Genomic DNA, 12,062 nt, shown 5'->3' with positions numbered 1-12,062 from the left:
ACTTACCCCAAGGCCATGGCACATATCTGCATGAGGCCCCTAGGTCAGCTAGCGTTCATTCCCTGGTGGTTAGTGGCACATTATGCATCAGGGTCCCTGGTGGTAAACGGAACATTAAGCATCTGGTGCCTGGTGATTAGTGGTACAGTCGGCATCTGGAACCTGGTGGTAAACAGTACAGTCAGCATCCAGCCCTGTACAGTCAGTGTCCACTACCCGGAGGTCAGTAGTAAGATCAATATCAAGTCCGACGTCGTCATTTTTTTAAGCAGCCGTTGGTCTCTGATGATCAGCGATTTTATGTCCCCTGGTGGTATGTGGTACAGTCAGCGTAGCAGTGTCTTCAGGACATTGGAATAATTATTTCCCATTCCTTGTGGTATACGGTGGCAGCTTATCTGTGATGGTCAATAGTATAGTCATTGCTGGTGATCACTGGAATACATCTGGGTCTCGGGTCGTCAACAGTACGGTCAGCGGTCCATTAATCATCCAGAACCTGCTTCTTCAGTTGTACAGTCAGTCAATATCCGGTTCCTGGTCAATGCACAGTCATCGTCTGATCCTGGGTGGTCAGTGGTATAATGTTTGGCACCGAATGGTCAGTGTATAGTTGCACACAATTCCGGAAGTCAATGGTACAGTCAGCTTCTCTTTATCTGATGGTCCAGTTGAAAGTCGCAATTTCTCGTGATCCAGCTGGGTGAGTTTTAGAATCCCAATCCAATGAAAGGGCTGGCGTTGCGGTCTAGGGAGACACTTACCATCCCTACATAATGATACTACCAGTTACAGATGGATGACCTGCACGGGGCCCATCACCGGCAGGCTCAAGGCTGCACATGACAGACAGCTGCAGCATTGAGTGCTCCCAATAGTAATCTATACTCCTAGGACAGTGGAGACTTAAAAAAAAAAAAAAAAAAAATCCCCCATCCTCTGACTCAGACCCCTCCGTTAAATAAACACGACTGAGCATAAGTGCCCACTGCTCTTAACCGTCAGACCATAATATGATCAGTGGCCAGATGTAAACATTGGACGGACCTGTACAGCTCCGATCAATGTGTAGAGAGCTGCACAATCGGGGTTTATTCTCTTCCATAGGGTCTGATGTATAGTACCCAATGCCGGGTGCTACACACTGAGCGGAGCTGTGCAGTCTCAGCAGCGAGGACTGTAACACTAGGATACAGTGGTAGGACACCTCTCCATGATAGATGGACAATGAAGTCCCCGACACTCAATGTGGGTGGAACGTCTTTAAAAGACAGTCAGAACAATACATATGATCTTTCCGTCTGCTATTTTGCTGTCAGACTTAAAGGGAACCTGTCCGGTCCCATATGCATGCTAACCTACAAGCAGGAGCATGTGTGGCCTAATAACCCCTTCCTACCCATCCCTGTGTTGTAATATTGTGTAATATGAAAGTAATACAAAAACGTTTTCTTACTTACATATTCCCCATGTAAATAGGAGAGGGTCTAGTTCCCTGGGTGTTGCATCGTCTCGTGGGCGTTTGCATGCTTTCCATGGTATAACACCCCTGTGGGTGTGATACAATGGATTTAGATGAGCGACGTCCCACCTGCTCCTAGAGATCCCGTGCGTGTGCGCTTAACATTCCCGCAGCCTTCTTAGCCGGGTGTTTGCTTGTCAGCTTCAGACATGCATAGTCAGGCTGAGCATGCGCAGTGCGCTTCTGAAGCCGACAAGCAAACACCCAGCTAAGAAGACTGTGGGAATGGTAAAGTGCGCACGAGCGGGATTCTGAAGGAGCAGACGGGACATTGCTCATGTAAATCCATTGTATCACGCCCACAGGGGTGTGATACCATGTAAAGCATGCAAACGCCCACAGGACGATGCAACACCCAGGGGACTAGACCTTCTCCTATTTACATAGCGAATATGTAAGTAATAAAACTTTTTTTTTCTTTTTTTATTACTTTCATATTACAACACAGGGATGGGTAGGAAGGGGTTATTAGGCCACACATGCTCCTGCTTGTAGGTTAGAATGCATATGGGACCTAACAGGTTCCCTTTAAGCAAACAGAATAGTGACAACCAACGATAGGAGGATTGTCGCCTTTTGCTGCAGCATTATTCTCCATTTGCCTGAGACTCTCTGACCGCGGCAATCCGAGAGTCTGATGACAGTCTAATTACAGGGCGACGAGTCACTAGTTTTTGCCCATTAAAGGGACTGTCAGCACAGAACGACTGCTCAAATCAAGTACAGGAGCTAGGTGCTTCATGGTGCGGCCAAACATTTAAGTCCTTCCTCCAACATACTTTAATTCCCCTTTCTTCCTTGATTGACAGCTCTGGCTTCGCATGAGCCAAGGATTGGCAACGATGGAGGGAAAAAAAGCAGGTGGGAAGGTGAATTTAAACATTTGGCCACATTAGGTGTTCACCGAGCGCCCGTACCTGGTTGAACAGCGGGCAGAATCCCCTTTAAAAGAAGTTTAACTGGCATTAAAGAAGTGCCAGGGCTTCATTAGAAGGATTTTAACAAGTGATATTATGCTAAAAAGGGGAAAATAATTGCACCTTTCCAAACAAAAACCTTACCAAATGATGAGAACATGTCGCGCTGGACATCGCAGTACTCGAGGCCTGGAATAAGATCGAATAAACCGTAGAGCTGATCCTGGACCAAAGGCACCCGGGACACAACGGACAGGCGCTTGGACACACTTTCCTGGCCTCGGCTATCTCCTCCTGACTTGTCATAAAGGGAATAGTCATATTGCTCTAAAAAAGAAGAAAAGAAAACAGTCTAGTCAGCAGTATATAAGCTATACACTATCACCAGCCATTATCACAGCAAAAGCCTGGTAAGGACTATAGAGCACTTACAGAATAAGGCAAACATGTCAGAGCCTCCAACAATGCATTCATATGGGCTTACTACAGATCAAGAAGGGCACGACATTGTGGTTATGTAATGACTGCAAGAAAAGCAAGACATTGTGCTATCCTTGCTAACATAAGTGGCGCAACTGCCAATACAGAGCATTAGATGAAGAAATAGAAGAGATGGGTCAGTGGCTGTTCATTGTGGCTATGTACATGTGTTGTTTCCTGAAACAATCAGAAGAGTCTAAAAAAGCCCCAGTTGCCAGTGTGAAAATAGTAAGATTTATAGATATCAGATCGTGATTGATAAGAAAAAAAAAGCAATGCCTCCCCAAATATTAAAGTGAACCTACCAGTGCAGTTCTGGGTGGATATTGGTAATACCCCCTAATTGTCCCTGTATCTAGTAGCATAGATAAAGAGATCTTTAGACAAAAGTATTTCTAAAGATCTTATATCATATGCTAATGAGCACAGGGACTAGTCCCAAGGGAGTTATTTCCCCTGACTAGTCCACCCTCTTAGCTTGTAAGCACGCCCACAGGGGTGTTCTAACATGCTATTTAATGCTGCATCACCAGCAGTGACGTGCGTACCTGTGTCCGTGGTGAACGCCGAGCAGTTTCCGCACTTCTTGTCAAGTGCATTAGACCTGTCTGAAACCAGGATGCGTACACTCTGCTTCATACAGCACCTGACCGGACGTGCCATGGCATTCAGCTCAGCGGTCAGTGGACACAAGTACGCGCATCACCGCTGATTACGCTGCATTGAACAACATGTTAGTACGCCTCTGTGGGTGTACTAACATGCTAAGAGGGCAGACTAGTCGGGGGAAGTAATGCTCTCATGACTAGTCGCTGTCCTCATTAGCATATGATAAAAGATCTTTCTATGCTAGTGTATACAGGGACAGTTAGGCAGGGTTTAGCAATATGCACTGAGAACCGCTCATGGTGCTGGGTGCATATTGGACCTGACAGGTTCAAAAACCTGAGTTAAACAATAGAACATTTTCTGATGACAAATTGCCTATAATGAAACCCAATTACAAGAACTAGGTTTAGCCCCACATTCAAGCATTTAACAAAAAAAAAAATATAATATATAATATAATATAATATAATATAATATAATATATATATATATACACACACACACACACACACACACACACACACACACACACACACACACACACACACACACAACACTAAAGTTTGGACACCCCTCCTCATTACAGAGATGCACATCAACTGATTTACTTAATTGGTAGTTGGCTCTCAGGCTATACAGCTTGGAGTAGGACGACATGTATAACAAGTATCATGCGATCAAAATACTCATTTGCCTAATAATTCTGCACACAGTTTATAGTGTACATCAAGGGGATACATTTTCAATACATATACAGTACAGACACCTTCTCATTTCTAGAACAACTGTTAAGAGGAGACTTTGTGCAGCAGGCCTTCATGGTAAAATAGCTGCTAGGAAACCACTGCTAGGGACAGACAACAAGCAGAAGAGACTTGTTTGGGCTAAAGAACACAAGGAATGGACATTAGACCAGTGGAAATCTGTGCTTTGGTCTGAAGAGTCCAAATTTGAGATCTTTGGATCCAACCACCGTGTCTTTGTAGAAAAGGTGAACGGATGGACTCTACATGGCTGGCCCCACCGTGAAGCATGGAGGAGGAGGTGTGATGGTGTGGGGGTGTGGGGGTGCTTTGCTAGTGACACTGCTGGGGATTTATTCAAAATTGAAGGCATACAGAACCACCATGCCTACCACAGCATCTTGCAGCGGCGTGCTATTCCATCCGGTTTGCGTTTAGTTGGACCATCATTTATTTTTCAACAGGACAATGATGCCAAACACACCTCCAGGCTGTGTAAGGGCTATGTGACTAAGAAGGAGAGTGATGGGGTGCTACGCCAGATGACCTGGTCTCTACAGTCACCAGACCTGAACCCAATCGAGATGGTTTGGGGTGAGCTGGACCGCAGAGTGAAGGCAAGAGGGCCAACAAGTGCTAAGCATCTCAACTCCTTCAAGACTGTTGGAAAACCATTTCCGGTGACTACCTCTTGAAGCTCATCAAGAGAATGCCAAGAGTGTGCAAAGTAGTAATGAAAGCAAAAGGTGGCTATTATGAAGAACCTAGAATATATAGATATATGGATATATTATATATATATATATATATATATATATATATATATATATATATATATATATATATATATATTTATTTATATTTTTCAAGGCTTTGGACGCCAGAATCTCGGTGTAAAGGATTTCAAAAGTCACATAAGTCAGGAATAAAAAAAAAATTGTGCCTAAATACTGCAACTTTTGGTGTTTTCAAGTCATTTTCTCCCAACTCCAACAAGTTAGGGGGAGGGGGTGCAGGATGGAGGACGCTGGACTGGATGCAACTAGCTCGTCTACCTCAGGATGAGCCGTGGCGTTCCCTACTCCAGAGCCTCTTAATGAAATCAGAAGAAGCGTCTGACTCCAGCACGTCCTCTCATCAAGAGTGGTATGAACAACACGGGTCTTGATGTATAGGATTAGTTCCCACAGCTGACAACTCTAAACGTATACCTAACTCAAGGGGAATAACTCCAAGTTGCAGCTGAGCTTCCCAGTTTCTTTAACTCCCATAGAAATAAATGGGAGTTAGGCTGATGTCCCACTTGGCGAGTGCCTCGCGAGTATCTCGCACGAGTTTCGCGGTGAATCACCCGGCACGGACTCACATTCTGCTCACAGGAGCGGGTCGGTTGCATGCATCTCTATGCAGCCGACCACCTCTTGTGAACAGAGGGTGAATCCGTGCCGGGTGATGCACCGCGAAACTCATGAGAGGCAATCGCAAGTGGCACACGGGCCTTGTACAAAGTGCGGCATGGACAATTATTTCTGACTCTGTGATGATAGTAAAAGTAAAAGTTGTATGTTCTAGCAGCCACTTACCAGACTGACTGTAGGAATACATAGATGCTCCATGGTCGTGCATCATAGGCTCCTGCTGCTGATGCTGCTGCTGCCGGGACGAGCTGTAGTAATCTGCTCCTTCTGATGACGCACCCTTGTTTCTGGGTTCGGCCAGGATTGCTTTGTAACCTAGGAATAATGAAAATCTGTAATGAGCAGTTTAGGGTCACTAAGTTTTCGTTATCACCATGTTAAAAGTGGTGCAGCTGAACGAATGACGAACACACAAAGCAACTGTCCAGTAAAAGTCTACAGCAAACATCAACAGGGACCAAGAGGGAGAGGATTCCTGCAGACACATGTTAAGGCCTAAGACACACGCCATGAAAATCGGAGCGAGTGCAATGCGATAAAACATCACATTCCACTCGGACTAATGTTAACCTATGTGCCACCACCCATGAGCGATTATTTTCTCAGTCCTAATCGGACCGAGAAAACAATTGCAGCATGCTGCAACTAATGCAATCCTAGATTCTCTCGCACCCATTCAAGTCTATGGGGCGAGAGAAAAAAAAAAAAATCACACTGCATTCGCAGTAGACCAGTGTACCGCAAGTGCAGGGTGAGAATGGCAATAGCCGGCTACAGAGGAGAGAGGAAGATAAATCCCTCCCTCTCCTCCTCAGTACCGGCCCGCCCCCTGCAGCTGAGGCACGCTCGCATGATCGGACCTCAGTCGCAGTGACACTTGCATGACACTCGGCTCCTGCTGTGCTGCCAGAGTGAGCCGAGTGTCATGCGAGGATCGCAGTAGACCCAGTGTGGCCGCAGCCTCAGGCAGGGGTCATGTTTTACCCTATGGTCAGTGGCTCAATCTGGGCTTGTGTATGAAGCAATGGAAAACAGGATTCAGGCAAATATCTAACAGGGTCGTTGACTGTAATGATGCAGACAGTCACATTCTGCTCTGTAGGACATCACTTTTATCTGTGTCCACCTATTTCAGGAGTGGTCAACTGTGGTTTTTTTTTGGTGACCGCCTCAAATAGTTTGATCGGGCCAAAAATGATGTCAGACAGACACAAAATGACTTCATCTGTTTCACTGCAAGTTAATGGCCCCGTCAGTACAAACGTCAATCCTAATTTTCAGGGATCCAGACATAAGCCTTGACAGAGTCACTGACCGTAAACTAAAACACAATGTGAATTTGTATACATACACCAAAAAATATATGCAAGCCAAGTTATGTAATTCAATTAACAACATCTTTATTATTCATTCAAATACATAAAATACATAAAATTGAATGGATCAACCAAAGTGATGGATGGAAAAAAAATGAGGAAAGCATGGACGAAGCACGGTAGTTGCGAAACGCGCGTCAGTGTGTTTGTGGGAGGCCGCGGCACCATTACGTACTTGGACCATCGGTAATCTTTGCCATGCATGACGGTAATGTAGATATAATCCCCCTAAAGATATGAATATATGACCTACTTATTATTATAGATAGGGATTTTTGTTGCACATGGTTTTAGATTGGTTCTTTGGGGAGAAATATATTTTGCAGACAATGAAGGGAATTTTGTTTACTTACCGTAAATTCCTTTTCTTCTAGCTCCAATTGGGAGACCCAGACAATTGGGTGTATAGCTATTGCCTCCGGAGGCCACACAAAGTATTACACTTAAAAGTGTAAGGCCCCTCCCCTTCTGGCTATACACCCCCAGTGGGATCACTGGCTCACCAGTTTTAGTGCCAAAGCAAGAAGGAGGAAAGCCAATAACTGGTTTAAAGACCAATTCAATCCGAGGAAACATCGGAGAACTGAACCATACCACATGAACAACATGTGTACCCGAAAAAACAGAAAAACCCCGAAAAAACAGGGCGGGTGCTGGGTCTCCCAATTGGAGCTAGAAGAAAAGGAATTTACGGTAAGTAAACAAAATTCCCTTCTTCTTTTTCGCTCCTAATTGGGAGACCCAGACAATTGGGACGTCCAAAAGCAGTCCCTGGGTGGGTAAAAGAATACCTCGTGATAGGGCCGTCAAACAGCCCTTTCCTACAGGTGGGCAATCGCCGCCTGAAGGACTTATCTACCTAGGCTGGCGTCTGCCGAAGCGTAGGTATGCACCTGAAAATGCTTGGTAAAAGTATGCAGACTCAATCAGGTAGGTGCCTGACACACCTGCTGAGCCGTAGCCTGGTGCCGTAATGCCCAGGATGCACCCACGGCTCTGGTAGAATGGGCCTTCAGCCTTGAGAGAACCAGAAGCCCAGTAGAACTGTAGGTTTCAAGAATTGGTTCCTCGATCCCCCGAGCCAGGGTGGATTCAGAAGCTTGCGACTGTTTACGCCGACCAGCGACAAGGACAAAGAGTGCATCCGGGTGGCGCAGGAGCGCCATGCGGGAAGTAGAACCTGAGTGCTCTCACCAGAACCAACAGATGCAAATCCTTCTGAAATTGATGGACTGGACGAGGACACAAAGAAGGTGAGGTGATATCCTGATTGATATGAAAGTGGGATACCACCTTAGGGAGAAATTCCGGAATCGGACGCAGAACTACCCTGTCCTGGTGAAGGACCAGGAAGGGAGATTTGTATGAGAGCGTTGCTAGCTCGGAAACTCTCCTAAGAGACGAGACCGTTACTAGAAGGCCACTTCCCGAGAAAAGCGGGAAGGGAGACCTCTTTCAAAGGCTCGAAAGGCGGCATCTGGAGAGCAATTAGAACCTTGTTCAGATCCCAGGGCTCTAACGGCCGCCTGTACGGAGTGCTGAGAAGACAAACTCCCCGTAGGAATGTGCGTACCTGAGGAAGTCGTTTCTGAAAAAATACAGATAGCGCTGAGACTTGTCCCTAAAGGGAACTGAGCGACAACCCTTTTTCCAACCTAGATTGCAGGAAGGAAGGAAACATAGACGATGCAACCGGCCAGGGAGAAACACCCTGCGCCGAGCACCGAGATAAGAATATCTTCCACGTCCTGTGGTCAATCTTGGCGGACGTTGGTATGCTAGCCTGTCTCATGGTGGCAACCACGTCCTGAGGTAATCCTGACGACACTAGGTTCCAGGACTCAATGCCACACCATCAGGTTGAGGGCCGTAGAATTCAAATGGAAGAATGGCCCTTGAGACAGCCAGTCTGATTGGTCTGGTAGTGCCCCCGGTTAGCCTACCGTGAGGCACCACAGAACCGGGAACCACAACATTCTCGGCCAATCTGTAGCGACGAGGATGGCGCGGCCGCAGTCGGTCCTGATCTAACGCAGCACTCTGGGCAACAATGCCAGAGGTGGCACATAAGGTAGCTGGAACTGCGACCAATGCTGAACTAAGGCGTCTGCCGCCAGAGCTCGATGATTGTGAAACCGTGCCATGAAGCTGGCACATTGTTGTTGTGCCGTGACGCCATTAGATCGACGTCCGGCCTCTGTCAGCGGCGCCAGATCTCCTGAAACCCGTCCGGGTGAAGAGACCATACCCTGTCGGCCACACCCCGGCGACTTAGGAAGTCAGCTTCCTAGTTTTCCACGCCTGGGATGTGAACTGTGGATATGGTGGATGCCGTGTCTTCTTCAAGAACATTGATCTGAAGGGTGGACTCTTGCTGAGTCCACGTACCCTGAGCGCTGTGGTGGAGAAAAACTGCTCCCCACCCTGATAGACTCGCGTCTGTCGTAACTATCGCCCAGGATGGGGATAGGAAGGACCTTCTTTTTGACCATGAGGTGGGAAGAAGCCACCACCGTAGAGATTCCTTGGCCGCCTGAGAAAGAAAGACGACTCTGTTGAGGGAGGTCGACTCCCCGTCCCATTGGCGGAGAATGTCACATTGTAGTGGACGCAGATGAAAACTGCGCGAAAAGAACTGCCTCCATTGCTACCATCTTACGTAGGAAGTGCATGAGGCGTCTCAATGTGTGCGACTGGTTCTTAAAGAAGAGATTGCAGCCCGTAGTGACTGCTGTTTGTCTAGCGGAAGCTTCACTATCGCTGAGAGAGTATGAAACTCCATGCCTAGATATGTTAGCGATAGGGTCGGGGTCGGATCTGACTTTAAAAAAAAAATTGATGATCCACCCAAAACTCTAGAGAGTCTCCAGCGCAACGTTCGGGCAGTGTCGGCATGTTTCCTAAGAGAGTGCCTTGACAAGTAGATCGTCTAAATATGGGATCACAGAGTGACCCTGAGAGTGCAGGACTGTGACTACTGCTGCCCTGACCTTGGCGAAGACCAGTGGGACTGTCGCTAGCCGGAAGGTAGAGCTACGAACAGAAGGTGTTCGACTCCTATAACGAAGCGTAGAAACGCTAGTGCTCTGGATCAATCGGCACGTGTGGATAAGCATCCTTGATGCGTAATGATGCTAGGAAATCTCCTTAGGACATTGAGGCGATGACATGGCGGAGGGATTCCATCCGGAACCGCCTGGTGTCCACGAGCTTGCTGAGCAGTTTTAGATCCAGAACGGGACGGAACGGCCCGTTCTTATAGGCACCGCAAATAATTTGGGGTAAAAACCGTGACCTTGTTCCTGAAGAGGAACGGGGGTCATCACTCTTTCTGCCTATAGAGTGCACCCTGTTTGCAGAAGAGCAGCGGCTCGGCCGGGAGGTGGAGACGTTCTGAAGAATCGAGTTGGAGGACGAGAAGTGAGCTCTATCCTGAACCCGTGAGACAGAATGTCTCACACCCAACGGTCATTGACCTATGGCAGCTAAATATCGCCAAGGCGGGAGAGCCTGCTACCGACCGAGGATGCGGAGAGAGGAGGCCGCAAGTCATGAGGAAGCCGCCTTGGAAGCGGGTTTTCAGACTGTCTCTTTTTTGGGCGTGACTGAGCCCGCCAAGAATCTGAGCTCCTCTGATCCTTTTGAGTCCACATTGGACGAGGAAAAATGGGACCTGCCCGAGCCTCGAAAAGACCGAAACCCCGACTGCCTCCTGCTCTGTTGGGGTTTGATGTGTCCGGGCTGAGGAAAGGATGAATCCTTACCCCTGGACTGTTTAATGGTTACCTCCAAACGCTCACCAAACAGTCGGTCAGCAGAAAAAAGCAACTGGTTAAGCACCCTTTTTTGGAAGCAGAATCTGCCTTCCATTCACTTAACGAGCAGACCAGGCTCTGCTTAAAAACACGGAGTAGCGGAGGCTACTGCCGCACGGTTCGCAGAGTCTAGGGCAACCTGAATCGCGTAAGAAACAAATGCAGACATTTGAGAGGTTAAGGATGCCACCTGCGGCACAGATGTACGTGTAACCGTGTCAATCTGTGTAAGACAAGCTGAAATAGCTTGGAGTGCCCCAAGGGTGAGAATGCTGGAGCCAACGGTGCGCCGACAGCCTCATAGATGGATTTAGACCAGAGATCCATCTGTCTGTCAGTGGCATCTTTAAGTGCAGCTCCATCTCCCACTGCAACTATGGATCTAGCTACAAGCCTGGAGATTGGAGGATGCCGCTTGGGACACTGGGTCCAGTCCTTGACCACGTCAGGGGGCAGGGATAACGTGTATCCTAAGCCGTTTGGAGAAGCGCATATCTGGATAAGTGTGGTGTTCCTGGACTGCCTCTCTGAAGGCAGAGTGGTCCAGAAAAATACGTGAAGCTGACTCCTCCACTGGAGGAGCTGGGTGAGAAATAACCAACATTCTATTGATGGACGCTATAAGATTATTCACTATGGCGTCACCATTAGGTGTATCCAGATTGAGAGCGGTCTCAGGATCAGAATCCTGAGCCGCTACTTCCGCCTCATTACACAGAGAGTCCTTCTGCTAGGACCCTGATGAAACCGAGGGCCGCTCATAGTGAGCCCGCTTAGGCTGTCTGGGACTGACGTCTGTGCAGAGCCGTGACTCTGGGATGCGTGTGACATTCCCGGAGCTGTTAGCTGTTCACACTGAGGGGGGCCATGGATCAATGATTCAACAGTGCCCATGTTGTGAGAGACATGTCCGGACTGCTAGGCTTCTAGTATCATAGCCATAGTCTCAGAAAATCTGTCAGTAAATACTGCAGACACCGTCCTCATCCTCTGGCCATTAGCAGAGACTCCGGCTGAGTTGGATACAATGGGGGTCTATGTAACCTGCCGGCCGTATAGCCGTACATGCTGTACCGGCTGCACAGAAAAACATGAGTTTCTGCACCTTTGATTTACACAGAGAATATGCTGATAACTCCTCCGCACAATCCAGGAGGGTATATACAACGTGCGACCAAACAG

The 12,062-nt window shown here is 47.6% G+C and overlaps 1 protein-coding gene across 1 annotated transcript in view; it reads right to left on the bottom strand.

Moving 5' to 3' along the window:
- Positions 1 to 12,062, bottom strand: part of RBM45 (RNA binding motif protein 45) — a 69,681-nt gene that overhangs the window by 48,431 nt on the left and 9,188 nt on the right. The window contains exons 4-5 of the mRNA XM_075317382.1: positions 5,855 to 6,004; positions 2,584 to 2,766 (exon numbers count right to left, since the gene is read on the bottom strand). Of these exons, the coding sequence (XP_075173497.1) occupies positions 2,584 to 2,766; positions 5,855 to 6,004 (333 nt within the window). The remainder of the gene's footprint in view (positions 1 to 2,583; positions 2,767 to 5,854; positions 6,005 to 12,062) is intronic.

The sequence above is a fragment of the Anomaloglossus baeobatrachus genome, chromosome 7 (assembly GCF_048569485.1).
Source record: "Anomaloglossus baeobatrachus isolate aAnoBae1 chromosome 7, aAnoBae1.hap1, whole genome shotgun sequence".
NCBI classification, from domain to species: domain Eukaryota; kingdom Metazoa; phylum Chordata; class Amphibia; order Anura; family Aromobatidae; genus Anomaloglossus; species Anomaloglossus baeobatrachus.
This window is presented reverse-complemented; position numbering and strand designations above follow the sequence as displayed.